Here is a 17,236-nt window from a genome sequence, read left to right on the forward strand (position 1 = left end):
CACGGACTTCCTAGCTTATTTCTGCATCATTTTTATATGTAAGCTTACTCAGAAGGAGCTTTCTGTCAAGATTTGCCAATCTAAATTGGTTTTATTTATTTTTTTTAAATATTTCTTATGGTTTATTTAACTTTATTTTATGTGCATTGGTGTGAAGGTGTCAGATCCCCTGCAACTGGATCTTCAGACAGTTGTGAGCTGCCATGTGGGTGCTGGGAATTGAACCCGGGTCCTCTGGAAGAGCAGTCAGTGCTCTTAACCACTGAGCCATTTCTCCAGCCCCCCTAAATTGGTTTTATATTTTCCCCAACTTTTCTTGTTTCTTGTGATTTTTTTCTTCTAACAGATATCGACCCCCAACATTTCATGTGCAAGCGTGGTATGATGAAGTGAGAGACTTCAGCTACCCATATGAACATGAATGCAACCCGTATTGTCCTTTCAGATGCTCTGGCCCCGTGTGTACACACTACACTCAGGTATGTTTTGTGTGACCTACAGTCGCCTCCTCCAAATTCAGTTACTGAACTAGAGAAGAACATACAACCATGCGTATTTCTTGTATTATTTAATGTGATTATCATCACAGAAGTCCCAATACTTCCTTAAAAAGATTATTTTAATGACTTTACATGTGAAATATTTTATTATGGCTCTAATAGATATGGTGGAGGAGCAGTTTGCCATCTTCTTAATCAATTTGATGCCAAAATATACTTTACCATTGACATTTACTATTTACATATATGCAAGATTTATAATATGTACATTATATATAAAAATATATATTGTATTTTATGTTCACATTTAGTATTGGGTATATTCCTAATCTCTAAATAAAATGAAGGAAGGCGGGCTCAAACAGGCAGAGGTCGCTGCTGCCCTGAGTTCTGGAGTGGAGAGCCTCTGAGAGCTCCACTTTTACTTCTGATTTGAGACACAGAGTTCCGTTCCTTTGAATAGTTAACTTCTTCATAGAAATGTTCATAGCATAAGCTGGAGGTAGAGTTTTGAATTATTTAGTACGTTTGTGCTTTGAAAATGCTGACATTGCATTGCAGAGAGAGCTATTGACCTGCAAATCTCTTTTATGAATGGAATAACAATCCCAAACCCAGATCTTTGGCAAGCTACTGGTTTGACAGCTCTCACTCCAGTGTGGATGATCAGTCTTGGCTGCCACAGCTCTGCTCTGTCCGTCTGTCTTTGATGCACTGCTGTTTCTTTTCACTTCCACCCCGCCTGAGCCTCTCTTCTCTATCACAGGTGGTGTGGGCGACGAGCAGCAGGATAGGCTGCGCCATCAATCTGTGCCACAACATGAACATCTGGGGACAGATATGGCCCAAGGCTGTCTACTTGGTGTGCAATTACTCTCCCAAGTGAGTGGGCAAGGCATGGGTGTCTCGTGGAAAGTTTTCTGAATGTGAAAATAGTTTCCTAAGGCTGATTTTTCTCATTGTCAAGGTATATTCATAGAGTGTATTGCTTAGTTCGGTTCATCTCCCATAGCAGTGATGGTAGTTGTTCAGTGCATTCTTCACTGCTCAAAGGGAATGGCAGATTTGGACCTGCCATCTTCCTTAAAGTCATAAAACACATTTATATGTTTTTCAACCTCATATATTATACCAGTATAGTTCATATTTAGTAATTTTGATGAGAGATTTTTTCAGCTATGCATTAGTTGAGAAACAAATATATTTTCATGTGTAATGAAGACTTGAATGATTATGTTAGAATTTCACAAAACAATTCTGAGACTCAAACTTAAATTATTGATATACATGAAATAGGCGAATATCCATTTGAATTCATTTTTTCTGTAAATGTTTGATTTTTAAATTTTTAATAGAATTCAATTCAAGTTACTTTGAAAGTCTTTTGTTTTTTTTTAAGTTTTTAAACTCTTTTATCTGGAAATTGAGAATGACACTTATTCTGAAAATATCAGTTTATTTTCTGATACATATCTACACTTCTCAAGATTTAAATAAGGGTAAAGCATAGTATGTACCTCCTTAAACATTTATAATTTTTCATGGCAAAAGCATTCACAAGGTTTCCATCTTAAATTGTAATCTACCTCAATATATAATAAATAGCAGGTTCTTACTCCTGTCTAACTGAAACACCGATCAGGTGACCGTTCCCATCTCTGCCTGCCCCTTGCTTTCCGTGGCTTGCTTACCACCCCTTAGCTTAGAAAGTCTTAATAACAATGAGGCATTTAACTGTATGTAAGCCTAGACCCAAAGGATTTCATAACTAAAATATATAAAGGCTTATATCCTAAGATGTCTGTACTATTACTCCCCCAATGCTTCTGTAGTGATGTTTGTAATATATTAGTAATGCTATCAGATGTTTTAATGGAGTGGATCATCTCTATCATTTCTTCAGGGGAAACTGGTGGGGCCATGCCCCTTACAAACATGGCCGGCCTTGCTCTGCTTGCCCACCCAGTTTCGGAGGAGGCTGTAGAGAAAACTTGTGCTACAAAGGTCAGTGTTGTGTGGCTGTAGTTCTCACTTTAAAGCCTCTGTTTATCTAGCTTTGCATCATGGGGTCTATTATTGAGGGTGTGGCCAAAAGCTAGTGTTTGGCTCATGTTGGTGCGGGAGGTGCTCCGTGGAATCTCCAGCATTGAGAAATTGAAAAGAAGTCTAAACCCACATTGGCTATCATGAATGCTTTATACAGTGCTAATTCAAACATTTTGAGGGAATAATTTTAAGTATGAATAATTATTTTCAAACTATTTTAAAAAGATTATTGTGGTGAACTCCTTATGACTGGTTCATGTGCCTACCGGACAGTAGCAAGGGTTTTAGACAACTGCTTCTAGAACCCCCTCGTAACTTCCGAGTAAGAATCTATTTCTTAAGAATCATATTAATGTGTCCTTGAGAGTTTTCTCCATAACTGTCATTTTTAAGAATCTGGCAATTTAACTTAATTCATTTTTAGTTCTTTGAGGATTTGGACAAAAGTTTGTCTCTGTGTATTGTACTGATCCATGAACCATGAGTCAGAATGCATCCCCATTTCTCACCATAGACTATATTTCATATGCCAAAACAATTTTAAAAGTGCAGCCATGCTGTGCAACTTATTAAATCTGTGCCCTCAAGTATATTTGACGTCTTAACATGTAAATATAAGACTCAGGTATTAGACTGCTTGCCTAGCTGCATCCCTAGCACAGGAGCGGTAGTATTCACCTTTAATCTCAGCACTAGGAAGGTGGAGTTCAACCATCCTCAACTGTTCAGCAAGTTTAAGGCCAGCTTGGAATAGCTGAAACCCTGTCTTGAAAACATGTAAATATAACTATAATGCCTTATTAACAATGCCTGTGGATATGCATATGACAAATGTTTATGAAAAGTCATCAACTTGGATATCCTTTTGGTCACATTTTACCTTCTGGTTTGCATTTTTTGGTTTAATATAAATCATGCATATAGATAGTCTTGAACGATGCTCAGTGCTCATGGAGAGACATGTCTTTGTTTTCCTTATTGACTGAATGTTCCTTAGTGGCAATGAGCAGACAGGAAATACCCATTCTTCTTCCATATTGTGTGTTCCTGTCTGAATTTCTAGCCACTTTGCAGCATGTTCTCCTTCTGTGATGGTCTTGGTAGATTCCACCCTCTCTGCCCTTCATGAGTGTTGTAAAACTGACACTCCTCTGTATTCCCACCTTTCTTCTAAGTTCTGAGTTTATGGACACAAGTGAAAACCTTTTTACAACACAACACTGATGGGCTCTTGACACAGTCCACACCAGGGACGGGGATGATTTCAAATTCCAAGCTTGAAACTGTCCTCTAATTTAAAGATAAATATTTTTTTAAGTTATCCTAAAAGAAACAAAAATTCTGGAAGTTGATGCTGTAACAAATACAGATAGCAAGGGTATGCCCATCCTTTAAGGGGAAAATGTGCACTTCCTGTGGGAGAGAAATGTGGACTTCCTGTGGGAGAGTAATGTGGACTTCCTGTGGGAGAGTAATGTAGACTTCCTGTGGGAGAGTAATGTGGGCTTCCTGTGATGGAGAAATGTGCACTTCCTGTGGGAGAGAAATGTGCACTTCCTAACCCCTGATGTTACTATATAACAAGGTCAGCTTCAAGGCATTTTAATAAAAAAAAATGGATACTATACTGTAAAAAGATTAGAGCTGAGTCCTCTGAATATTAGTTAGGCACTAACACACACACACACACACACAAATAAAAAAATAAGAGCTTAAAGGCTATCATGTGTACTTCATTTCAGTGTGGTACACAAAATCATGAACTTGTGTCACAAACCTGTGCCCAAAGAGTACTGAGTTTTTAGTTTTAAATTACTTAACAGGTATAGAGAAGCATTGATTAATAATTTGTGCTCATATAAGTAATATCCATATTTTTTAATCTTTTCCCTCTGACAGAAGGGTCAGACAGGTATTACACGCCTCGTGAAGAAGAAACAAATGAAATTGAGCGGCAACAGGCTCAGGTCCACGACACGCACGTTCGGACGAGATCAGACGATAGTAACAGAAATGAAGTCATCAGCACGCAGCAGATGTGTAAGACCCTCATCTCCTGTCAGATGCTCCTGCTCTGCATGGGTGATAACTGCCCGCATCTTATCCACATGTTTTCAGAATATAAAAAGCATGTTTCCGCTGGGTGGTGGTGACACACGCCTTTAATCCCAGCACTCAGGAAGCAGATTCAGGTGGATCTCTGTGAGTTCAAGGTCAGCCTGGCCTACAGAGTGAGTTCCCGGACAGGCACCAAAGTTACACAGAGAATCCCCGTATCAGGGAAAAAACAAAAACATAAAAAATAAAATCAACCAAACGAAATCTGAAACAAAACCCCTGCGAGCTTTAATAAAGCATAAAACCCATTTTAGAAGCTTTAGAGTTATTAAAACTAATTTGGCATTTTTGTTTATTTTTTAGCTCAGATTGTTTCTTGTGAAGTAAGGTTGCGGGACCAGTGTAAAGGGACCACCTGTAACAGGTAGGCATCACTCTGAGTCTCAGCATCAGTTGACAAGATAAAGGAAGCATTTGCATTCTGTGTGTAGAGAAACTGACATTGCTTTCTTATGCCTGTCACGTAGGTACGAGTGCCCGGCAGGCTGCTTGGACAGTAAAGCTAAAGTCATCGGGAGTGTACACTATGAAATGGTGAGTGGAAGTGAGAATCATTCGGGAACACAGTCTTTTCATATGGCATCCATGTTCAAGGATGAACATACAACTTATACTAAATGTAGATTGTTTTCTCAGAAATGCTTATGTTATGTTAGAGTCATATACAGTGTAATTTGCTCCGTCAGACAGAGCTTAAATTCTTTAACACCCTGTGCCTTTTCCTTCTCTGAAAGCAATCCAGTATCTGTCGAGCTGCCATCCACTATGGGATCATAGACAACGAAGGCGGGTGGGTCGATGTCACTAGACAAGGAAGAAGGCATTACTTCATCAAGTCCAACAGAAATGGCGTTCAAACAGTTGGGTAAGCACCTGAATGATCCTTCCTGTCAGATGAAATTAAGTTGTAATGACAAGCTAACATATCTTTTGACCCAATTATAGAAGAATTTATGGGAGAGCAATTGCTAATTTTCAAAGTTCATTTTATCTTAGACTTTCCACATATAAAAAGATGAGGAAAGCCTACAAATTCAAAGCTAAATCATTTTGCTTAAGGATGGTAAAATTCTGAACTGTCAGGAATTCTGTAAGTGCATGCAAATTTACAGTTAGCTCGCAGGGTTGGACAGATGTCTCAGAGGTGAAAATCCCTGTTTTTAGCTCTTTCAGCAGATGCAGGTTTGGTTTGCAGCACCCACGTGGTCGCTCACAACTGTCTGTAACTCCAGTGGCAGGGATTCGAGTCCGTCTTGTGGGATTAGCAGGAACCAGGCATACATGCAAAGGCAAAACTTTTATACATAGCAAGCAAAAAGATTTTTAACTATAGCCATATTTTGAGATTAAGCCATACATTGTTCAGCTATGTCAGAAATACCCCGAAGAAGGCTAATTAAGTGCACGTTCTCTCGTGCAAGTGTAACTTAAACACTTGAACGGCTTTGATTCACTTTTTAAATGTTTCTCAAATTTAGTATAATGTATGTCATTCTGAAACATGGACCGTTTTAAATGCGATTTAAAATAGAAAGTGGAGTCTTTTGAAACATCTTCGTGTGGTCCCTTTCCTCCTAAGTGAAAGAGCATTGAACTCCAGACAGAAGACTTTCCTTACGAATCATACCGTAGACTTTCCTTGTAAGTGTACACTTGTGTCAAGTTTCACAGATTAAACTAGAATTCACTGCTGGGGGTAGAGGTGTATATTTTTAATTCTAGCATTTGGGAGGCAGAAGCAATTGGATCTTTGTGAGTTTAAGGCCAACCAGGTCTTCACAGTGAGTTCCATACAGGCAGAGCTACATAGTGAGATCCTGTCTTGAGAAAAAATAAATAATAGTCATTAGTGAAACAGATGCTGGTTGATGATGCATTGAGGGGCAGTTTTTCTATTTTCAACTTCAATTTTGGTTGTCCGCTATAGAAATGCTAATGAAATATGAAGTGTGATCCATTTTGTTGGTTTTGTGAAAAAGAAGTTGTTGATTTGTAGGATCACATTATAAATGAACAATATTAAATATTGAATTTGAAACTGGTAGAAACAAAAGAATGTTAATGTTTTACATCTTTAATACTAAGCAAGCAATTTAAAGGGTGAGCCTTGTTGAAATAATGTTGCAAATTAGTTATCTCTCAATAACAAATTATGGTTTCAAAATGTGAGTGTATGCAAACAAGTTAAAATTTTAATATATAATGTTATCCCTAGTGTTATGTTCCTTCTTTTCTGCATTATTCATACAATAAGAAGAGGTTCATTCATTTCCAGTAGCCCCTTTAACAATAGTTAACAATTAAATAGCCACTGCCCCTTTAAGGCAGTTGTCACTTTTCAGTCTTTTTCCCTCTTATACTCATTATTGTAAAGGCTTGGCTCATTCTGGAAACAAAGGCCATTAGTGTATAGGTTTATTGTGAAGTTAGTGATGTGGACTTATACTATTTGTTCAGGCACTTTAATAAAAATGTTTAGAAGACAAAGACCTGAGCAGTATCAGGAGTTACATTGCTGCTAATGTCCATATGCAAATGACTGACATTTCTTTTTCGTCTGCAGCAAATATCATTCTGCTAATTCCTTCACGGTGTCCAAAGTAACAGGTTAGTGATCCTTTCTTATTTGTGTTCTTACCATGTATGGGATGCTTCCCTTCAAATGGATTCATTTCTTTTGGCTTTAATTGTTCAGTTCAAGCTGTGACGTGCGAGACTACAGTGGAGCAGCTCTGTCCGTTTCAGAAGCCTGCCTCACATTGCCCAAGGTAAGGCTTTTCACATTCTCTCATCCATGTAATAAGAATAGGTATGTGCATATTATATATAAAATAAACATATATAAAATAGATTTGTGCATGCACCTACATAGTCACTTAATGGGTATGACTTTGGTCTTGTGATACCTGTTTTTATATGAGATTCTGGTTCTTTTAGCGTTTAGAATTTCGTATGATTTAGAATTGCTTCCTGAAGGGAGCAGCAAGACATCACATACTCCATGTACACGAGTACCCCTACTGTACTGTGCCTTCTCCAAGTTTTGCTCATTCCCTGGTCTCAGAACTTACACATGCAGTCATGTGCTCATTTGATCTACAAATAGTTCCCATGTACTATTATAATAAGATATCATACTGGGTGGTATATACATAAGAAGTTTATTTCTCACATTGCTGAAGATTAGAAGCCTGAGACCAAGGTGCTGCTGACTTGGTCACTGATACGGCTCTCTCTCTAGCTTGTAGACGGCCACATCCTTTGCAGCTTTACGTGCTGGGAAGAGCTTTTTCTTATCTACCTTTATTGCAAGGCCATTAATTTAAAATCCTGATGGATAAGGACTCTTCACTTAATAACTCATTTAGCCAAATTACTTCCATATTGGCCCTGCCTATCTCCAAACAGCAGTGTGGGTTAGGACTTCAACAGATACACGTGGGGCTAACAATAACATTCATTCTGTGACAAGTTCTTCCAAGAGAAACCAGCACAATTCATATTTTAACATTGCCACCTACCTCCTATATTTACAGAATATAATTGCAACTGGTAAATGAAAATAATGCCAATAAGATTTGAATAGGATTCTTTATTTTTTATCTGTGGGAAGTCTCTCACTTTGAGATGTAGTATGGACAATTGAGTTTGCATATAGACATAACTATCCCATATCCTTTCAAAGAAATTACCCCGAAAGGAATATGAGGAAACATGTCTTCATGGATTCCATATCTGTCTGGCAGGGCAACCCGAAGTAAATGATGAAATACATAATTATTAAATGGATAACGAATAGTTATTACTCAATACTAATGGAAACCTCATATGCCTTAAATGGAAACATACCTGTAAATGCACATTTAATCCTGAAATGAGTCGGTAGCACTTTTGTTCAGAGCATACAGGCAAGAGTGAGTGAAGGACTGGTTACTAGATCACCGCTTCTCAGTAATGATCCTGAAATAGCCGAGCAAGCAGCCCTCCCGATCTGTCTTTCACATGAACTTATCCAAGTAGAAAGGAGATCAGGTTGGAACTGTGGCCTCTGACCTTCTTGCAGGCTAAATGCCAGCTAAGAATAAGATGCTGTTTGTACACACAGCCTGAGCCTAGGGCAAGGGTTTGACAGCCATGGGAGGAGAATGAATGCCCAGCAGTTTTCACATTCAATGAGAATCTTTCTTGTCAGCAGGGACATGTTTCAGTTCTCAGAAACTCTGGAGAGGTTCTTTTATAATAGTCAACCCTCCAAAAATTTGTCATTTCTTACTTTTGTTTAAATGGTTCTGACTTACATATACTATGACGTGTACACAGTATAGAGTATTGTTATGATACTATGCAAATTTTAGAAGTAACTACTACATCTGTTTCTTGAGGAAGATCTATCTAAATTGGCAAGGGTAGATTCAGATCTTTTTTCTTTTTATTAATACTAGTAGAAAATTCATGGATGTGATCATGTATAAGGGACTTTCATATGGTTATCATGTTGAAAGTCTCATGTACTATATAAAATGATGTTTTCTCAGTTTTAGTTTATATTTCCTTTAAGCGCTTGTACGGGGTGTGAGGGAGACACACACACATACACACAAACACACACACACAGTAACAGAGACAGAATATCAGTGGAGAAGAAGTAACTGATTATTTTCTTTTTAATTATTAGTTGACGGTTTCTTGAATTCCAGAGATGGATTTAATTATTATGGATGGGAATGTTTCAATTTAAAAACAGAAAGCTTTTGGAAGCTTTTAAAAAATGAGCCTATCCAATCAGATATCTCTATGGTAGTAGGCTGTCTGAAGAAAGAACATCTCATGTTGAGAGGGGAGAATTTTAAAGGCCCTGAGGCATGAGCATGGAGCGTGTTTTGTGTGTCTGAGGAATAACTACCTCTAACTGGAACGGGGAAGCAGGTCGAAGAGAGCCACATACGCAGAACATATTGCAAGGATCTGCTCACTCATTTTCAGTGAGGAAGAAAGTCTTTGGAACAATCAGAGATAAATGGCATATTTGGACTTATATCTTTTAGTTCAAATATGTGTAACCTGACTGGAGAGGACCAAGTCAGGTGAGGTCATGGGAGAGGGTGTTGCCGTAAGTTACACAGCGGCTGATCATACCTGTGCTTACCGTGGTTTAAGTTCTTTTAGGAAGCCCTGATCTTGGTTGTATTAAGTATGACTGATAAGAATTACAGCCCAGTTGAATATAAGATAAAAGAGAAAGAGGAACCAAGGCACAATAGAGGCTTTGGCAGAAGTTGTGCGACAATAGAATTGCACTGTGTTGTGATGGGAAGCCCACACATGGAAAGGACTTTAATGAGAGATATTTTTATTCCATGTCAGATAAGCTTGAGCTATTGGTCAGATGTACCCTAAGTGCTGAGAAAGTGGTAGGGATTCACAGTGCAAATGAAGAGAAGTTCCAGCTAGAGATGGAAATTTGGACATTAACTGTAGAGAAGAGCAGTGTGTTAGGAGGCCTGCTGTGTCATACGGGCAGTCCCTGGGATTTCCCACGCTGTCCGTTCACTCAATTCTGCTCACACTGAGCTCCAAACTCAGATCCACAGATTTTTGTTCAAGTTTCTTTCTCCTCTGAGTCACCAAGGCAGAAGGCTTCTGCGTAAATTAAAAAACAAAACAAAAACAAAATCCGTATCTTTGTTCAAACCTGGAAGTAAGTAGAAGGCACTGCGCCCGCTGCTGGCTTGCATAATTGACCTGTCTCAGGAGAACAGGGTAAGCAGGGCCTGCATTGTTGAATTTATTTTGATATAGCATTTTGGTTTTATTACTAAGAAACACTGAATTCACCAGCTTACTTTATGTCTTTTTTTTTTTCAGAGTGTACTGTCCTCGCAACTGTATGCAGGCAAATCCACATTATGCTCGTGTAATTGGATCCAGAGTTTATTCTGATGTAAGCATGCTACTTTGTACGGCTCCCAATATCCTCCTGTGTATAAATGCATACTCCTTTAGATGTGCATCCAGGCTCTACACAGAGTCAGGGCTGTTTCTGACCTGGTTCACATATTTTCAGAAGAGCTAATCATTAATGTCACTGAAAATGAAGATATAAAAATATGTGTATATAATTATTTGGCTAAGTTTCACTCATATCTTGCCCATCTATCAGACATTTAACAAGAGAACCTGAAGGCATTCTTGGGAAGTAAAATGCAGTTTGCTTCTCTTCAGTCTTTCTTTTGGTTCTTCTATGTCTTAAACGTTAATAATTTGTCAAATATATGCATCATATGCTCACTGCCAAAGAGGCATTTGACAAATAATTAAGGGCCCAAACTAGATAACGTATTAAAATGCGCGTGGAAGGGAGCTATCTGCTAGCACATTGTAACGTGTGCATTTAGCATGGTCAGAAAAGAAACCCCACCAGTGACGGCCTCACGCATTGCAGGTGGATTTTGTAGCACAGGTCGCTGGGGGGCCGTAGGGAAATTGTTCGGCGGCAGGAATGGAATCTAGGAAGATGTGTGGTAAGAGTAGCTGCAGTGTGCACAAGAGACAGCACTGGTGAGCTGTGGGCAGAGGAGAACACACGCTAGTGAGAACAGGAGGGAGGGAGATGGAGATGAACTCGGGTTTTATTCAGTGGATATTTGGAAGGCATTGAAGATTTCAAAGCTAGAGTTACAAAAACACATGGGGAAAGTTTCCTCTTGATGTAGGTGTTCAGTGGAATATTCTAGAACATTGGTTGTGTAAGGTGGTTGGATTGTGGACTTCACCTCACTTCTCTTATCACATTTGGTTCAGCCCAAATTCTCCCTAGTTTAACTCTGCTTTTGATGTCCTTGCTAAGCCTCCAGCCTCGGGTTTGGTTCTTCTTTAATTGTTCTGTGGGTGCCAGGAATTTGCCCATCCTCACAGTCCTTTCTGAAGAAGTTTTGTCATGATGGTACTCTATATCTCAGTCATCATCAATGTCATTCTGTGGTCCATAGTGAGCCCCTCCTCTAGTCAAGGTCATCTTTCTTCCCACTGTGACTCTGCTCACAGCTGCCTATGTTAGCAGGCCTTGGACCTCTGTTCTGATTCATCCGCAGGTTCCTTGAAGGCAGGGGCTGCATTGCATTTGTCTGCCAAGCTATGATCAGTCAGGACACAGAATATGCAAAAGGAATCATTCCTTGCAGCTTTTTTTCTTTAATTTCCAAAATTTCTCATTTTAGTCATGTCTGATGAAAGTCTTTCAAAATATACCCCCCCCCCACTACTCTGCCTTTAAGGCATCTCTTGCTAGCTAGGGTATTGCTAGAACTCTCACCCAAAGAGGATCTTAGTCTGCTGTCTGTGAAGGTGTGTGGGCGATACGTGTTGTTAGCTAGAGTGAGTTGGAAGATTCCTGTCACTCAGGAAAAGCGGATCTGTAAACGACACCTGCCAATCTTCTCAGCTCCCACAAAGTGTGTTGTCTCTCAGTTAAAGTTGGTGTGGAAAGGTATGGAGGAATCGGCCAGCTTCGTCCTGTCGTTTTGGCTTCCCCTCCATGTTGCTCTCTTTCTGCCTACAGAGCTAGAAATATAGTGTATATTTGCTACTATGAACATCTTTTGTAGCTTATCACAAACCATATTAATTCTGCATGTGTTCAAAATTCCAGTGTATTCACAGATGAAAAGAATCATTTCAATAATATAGTCATTTAAAATATGGATAAAAAGTTACCTTTGGACCCCGTAAGAGCGGCAAGCAAAACAATACTCTAAAAACATCTATAGAACTTGTGTTTTCGTGAATGTCATATGCAAGCGTTTTCATTGCCTTGAGGAGAAAGTGCTGATAATGCTATTTTAATAAAGCAAGAGAAATTACTGAAATCTACAGAGAATTACTTTTAATTTAATCTATTCTGAGCAGCGTCTGTCTGTCCTGGATACAGTGAGCAATGCAGTCTTGACTTTAACCTGCTGAGTGAGATGCCTTTTCCTCAGAGGAAGGATACACAGTGTTTGACAGACAGCAGTTTGTAATTGAGCAAAAACAGAAGGATTAGAAACCCTGGCCTTCAGGCTCTTGGAGCTAATCAGTACTGACGGATGCCACAGAGTTCAGAACCCCATGATAAAGCAAGGTCAGGTCAGACACACATACTTGTGTGAATCTTTAAATCCTTATAAAACCATCCATGAGATAACGAATGGAGACCTGCCACAGGCTGCAGAAAGTGCAGGGTGGTGAAATGGATATTGGGGTGCTGAAATACTTCATGTGCATCCTGTGTTGTATTGCCTCAATTCCAAGATACTGACACGTTACCATAGAGCAACTTGATTGAAGATAATGCTTGGATCCAGGAATGACTTCCATTGTCCAAAAAAAGGATTTGACTTTGACTTGGAAATTTAGACCTGAAACATTAAATAAGACTTCTTCTCCATAGACTTTCTGTTTAGTTTGGATTTTGTAGCTAAGTGTATGAGCATGGCACAGTAACATAGCTGTGACATAGATTATTTTCGTTGGGGCAAATGCATCTCCATTTCATGCATTCTGGCAAATGGCTCTTAGATATGGATAGAGCCGTGATTGAGTTGTGTATAAGTAAAATCTGGATGTGAGGTTATCTCCATATTGTGATCATTTCATCATGTATGTCCCAATAGCCACTAGCAAAGGCTGAGACTTGTGAATGGCAAATAGCACTTGAAGAATGAAAAGGAGTTTGTGTTGCCTTGGTTATAAAACTCGGTTTCTGGGACACGACAGGTGTTTCCAATATTAGTTGCTGGAGTGGTTTTACTATGCTAGCTCCTTTTAGCCTCTGCATTCAGACTTGCTGAGAATTGGTTTGATGTGTGACTTCCCAAACACTCCTTTGTGCGGGAAACATTACGCATCAGCTGCTCACTGGCTGCACAAATAGATATTGGAGACCGCAGACTAGAAGTCTGGGCTAGGCAAGTGCAGCAGGGGAGTTCTTCCTAATGGTGTATTGTCTTTGCTTCTGTAGCTCTCAAGTATCTGCAGAGCGGCAGTGCATGCTGGGGTGGTTCGAAACCACGGCGGTTACGTGGACATCATGCCTGTGGACAAGAGAAAGATGTACACTGCTTCTTTTCAAAATGGAATCTTCTCAGAAAGGTAAGGTCGAGCAAAATAAGCCTCACTTTATGTTTTAGTTGGTGGTCTGTCTTGTTTTTTGCTTGTTTATAGCTCTTCTTCTAGTGGTGTCTGAGTGGCTGAACAGTGTGTTTCCTTTGAATCCTTGCATGGTTGCTGGTCCTTCTGGGATGAAGTACCAGACGTGGCTGTCTCCTGCAGGCTTATGAAAGAGCAACATGAAAATCGGATTACCTAGAGAACCACTCTTTTGTTAATTGATCTTATAAAAAGGAAATTTCCTTCATCCTCTTTCAGATTTTCTAGATTAGTTTTCATATTTAATTCTTTCTAGGTGTGCAAGGCACTGAGTACTACTCTAATCCAGTTATCTGATAAAGTATTTGACCAAAACAATAAGTCTTATTTTCCCTAGAAATAAATTCTCTTTTTCATTAGAACTTGGATACTTAGTGTGATATAAATGAATTCTTTCAGGCTATTTTCTGCTGTTCAGCTCATTAGTGTGACATATTTTTATGACTTGGAAAAATTTATCTATTCATTGTATGAACTATTAATAAATGTTAAAAGAAATGAGCTTTCGATGAATTTCTAAAATCATCAATATTTATGGAGACCATGGTTGAGAAGGTGACTTTCTAAAGCTTGGTTCATGACCTTCCTAAGCAGGTGGAACATATAAAACAGGTCCTCAAGTTATAAAATCTAACACACCTTTTCCAGTCTAAGTGAATTTCATTTAGTCCTCACACTTAAAACTGTTGTTTTAATGTAAGTGATATCCTACCCGAACTAGGATAGCATTTGATTTTTAATTACTGTGAATATCCTAGCATTTTCACTATGTCTGCTGGATACTTCAGCTGAAGAATAGATTTCTGAATCCTAATTTATATATGTGTTTGCTGAGGTTCAAATTAGTTAAGTAATTATTATATCCAAGGTCATGTAACAGTCAATCACTACGATTAACTCTTGTTCTGTAAGTTTAGAGATGCAGATTTGCTCAGGATATTACTATGGACAAAGACACACTTCAAACACATACATTTCCCAGGACTTCTAGCTTGTGTCCTGCAAAAGGAAAGGTGGTGTTAGATTGGTTTTGTGTGTGTCTGAAGACATGGCATGGCACGTGGGCACATTCTGTGCGGTCATCTGCACGAGCATTGTCATTTCCTCCCGCTAAGGTCCTCTCCCTACTCATTGTGTGAGAATATGCATAGAAAGGAATTTCAATTTGTCCTTAGCAATATTCAATGTGTTCATCTTTAAGTTTATTTTAATTATTACAAAACAAAATTTCATGTAAAATGCAAATAAGATATGTATTTAGAATAAAAATATTTGGTTCTGTATTGCTTTTACTATGCTTTAAAATAAAAATAGCTCAAAATGGCATGGTGGGGAGAGAAGAGGGGAAGGGAGAGAGAGAAAAGAGCGAGAGAGGAGAGAGAGAGAGGGAAAATGAGTTACTTTATTTCCATTTTAGTGAGGAGATATTAGGGCTTTCCAGATTTGAACTTTAAATTTCATTAGAAAAAAATTTTGAGAACTATCGATGCTATGACTTAGACTGTGTGATGGAATTAGAGCTTATAATTGGAAATATAAATTCTAATGCTAAGGAAATAGTAGCCTAACTCTGCTGTATTAGAGTCTAACTAAGGTAGCAATGCGTGAAAACATGCCCCAGGTCCTGTGAACTGTATAGCGGCTGCTCTCCTTCCTGTTAAGCATCTCAAGTTTCTTTAGTAAATGTTCAGTCCAGTCAGCAAGCAAAATCTAGAGGATTATGTCATCCTCCCCGGAGCTTCCCAGTAAGTGTAAATTATGGCAGTCTGACACAATTGGGCCATCTGGATTCATGGAGCTACTTGCTTGCCTGTCCTCAGAGAGAATGATTGATGGGGAGGATTATATGCACAGATGACCTCAATGTATCTTTTGTGCTCTTGCAGTTTACAGAACCCTACAGGAGGAAAGGCATTCCGGGTCTTTGCTGTTGTGTGACAGGGAACTCTTGGAAAGGAATTGGAAAGACCGCCTCACATACCACGATTCTGAGTTTTGTATAGAACTGTAACTGTACAGAAGAAAGCAAGTATTACCAGCCCACCCCCAGAGTGCAAATGAGCGTCACTCTTGAGAGGCAAAGTCTATAAAATAAAACATGGGACATGAGCTTTGGGGAAAGTATTGAACATTTAATGGTTTTAGAAATCCTGTGTTGAATATTGCTATATTTTCTTAGCAGTTATTTCTACAGTTTATTACATAGTCGTAATGGTCTACATTTCGTATATTATATTATATGGTGCTTTGTATATGCCACTAATAAAGTGACTCCAAACAGTGGATGCGAACGGCCTTAGAGAATTATCTGGTGCATTGGAAAGCAAACAACCCTAAAACCCAAGGAAACTAAAGTCACTAATCTGCCAGTCTACTGTCCATTCTTGCCTACTCGAAATCTCTGTCTCTCCCTTTAAGACTGGGCCGTTTTTCTCTTGTGTTAACTGGTGTTATGCAGACTATTAAGTCCTCATGTTGCACTTGTTATTTTGTATAAAATAATCTTTTAATTTCCAAGTGAAATATTTGGTTCCCCTGGAACGGCCTCGGTCATATGTGGGGTCAAGTCCAAGTGTGTTGTTGAGAACAAGCCTGGTGATCATGTAGTAGCTAGAGGGTAGCGTGGCCGCCTGAGCTTGCTAGTGTTCTTAGGACCGAGTTCACATGGCTTTCTCTTGTATCCTGGCAAGTACTCCTGCAGGCCAGGAAGTATAATAAAAAGTCTAATGAGAATGAACTGATGTGTTACATTTTATTACCACTGGTGTTCATAGTGGCAAATGGCTTTGTGTATAAACCTTCCATTAATGTCATCCCACGGTGGTGATATATTTGTTTCTGTGAAAATGTACTGTGCTTTGATACCTAAATTCTGTAAAAATGTTACTGTTAGTATGTTTTTTTTCCCTGCTGCTGGTGAACTTATTTGTCTCCCATACATGTATTAAAATCAATCAGTTTCAAAAGACCATTTCACTTTTACACACATGCTTTGTTGTGGAATTCTTCTAAATGAGCGAGCACGGTCAACCTTAGTTTTTAAATTTGACTTTCTGACATCAGTTTAAGTCAGTGGCTATTAGCAGAAACCCACAGAGTCCACCTAATAGTGTAGCTATTTGTTTTGGGAAATGGTCATTTATTTAGAAATATTATAACAAGAGACACTTTGAATAAGAGGAGAGCTATGGATTTCATAAAAGGGAAGAAAAGCATCAGACAGCAAGGGAATGATTATAATTACAAAAGAGCTGAACAGGCAGCAAATACTTCAAATATTTTTAAATGACCAGGTGTTTAGACGTAGATAAAATGGAGGTAATTTGCATGCAGGTATCAGAGCAAGCAAGAAAAATGGGTAATACAAAAAAATGAAAACGCAGAGA

General features: G+C 38.8%; 1 protein-coding gene across 1 annotated transcript in view; it reads left to right on the forward strand.

Moving 5' to 3' along the window:
• The window catches only part of Crispld1 (cysteine rich secretory protein LCCL domain containing 1), a 34,946-nt gene extending 18,115 nt beyond the window's left edge, over positions 1-16,831 (forward strand). The window contains exons 4-15 of the mRNA XM_075974654.1: positions 347-479; positions 1,267-1,382; positions 2,404-2,504; positions 4,446-4,586; positions 4,968-5,028; positions 5,132-5,198; positions 5,399-5,529; positions 7,228-7,271; positions 7,360-7,432; positions 10,530-10,605; positions 13,663-13,793; positions 15,737-16,831. Coding sequence (XP_075830769.1) covers positions 347-479; positions 1,267-1,382; positions 2,404-2,504; positions 4,446-4,586; positions 4,968-5,028; positions 5,132-5,198; positions 5,399-5,529; positions 7,228-7,271; positions 7,360-7,432; positions 10,530-10,605; positions 13,663-13,793; positions 15,737-15,788 — 1,126 coding nt within the window. The 3' untranslated portion in view covers positions 15,789-16,831. The remainder of the gene's footprint in view (positions 1-346; positions 480-1,266; positions 1,383-2,403; positions 2,505-4,445; positions 4,587-4,967; positions 5,029-5,131; positions 5,199-5,398; positions 5,530-7,227; positions 7,272-7,359; positions 7,433-10,529; positions 10,606-13,662; positions 13,794-15,736) is intronic.
• Positions 16,832-17,236: the final 405 nt, after the last annotated feature.

Source organism: Microtus pennsylvanicus, chromosome 5 (genome assembly GCF_037038515.1).
Source record: "Microtus pennsylvanicus isolate mMicPen1 chromosome 5, mMicPen1.hap1, whole genome shotgun sequence".
Taxonomy (NCBI): Eukaryota; Metazoa; Chordata; class Mammalia; order Rodentia; family Cricetidae; genus Microtus; species Microtus pennsylvanicus.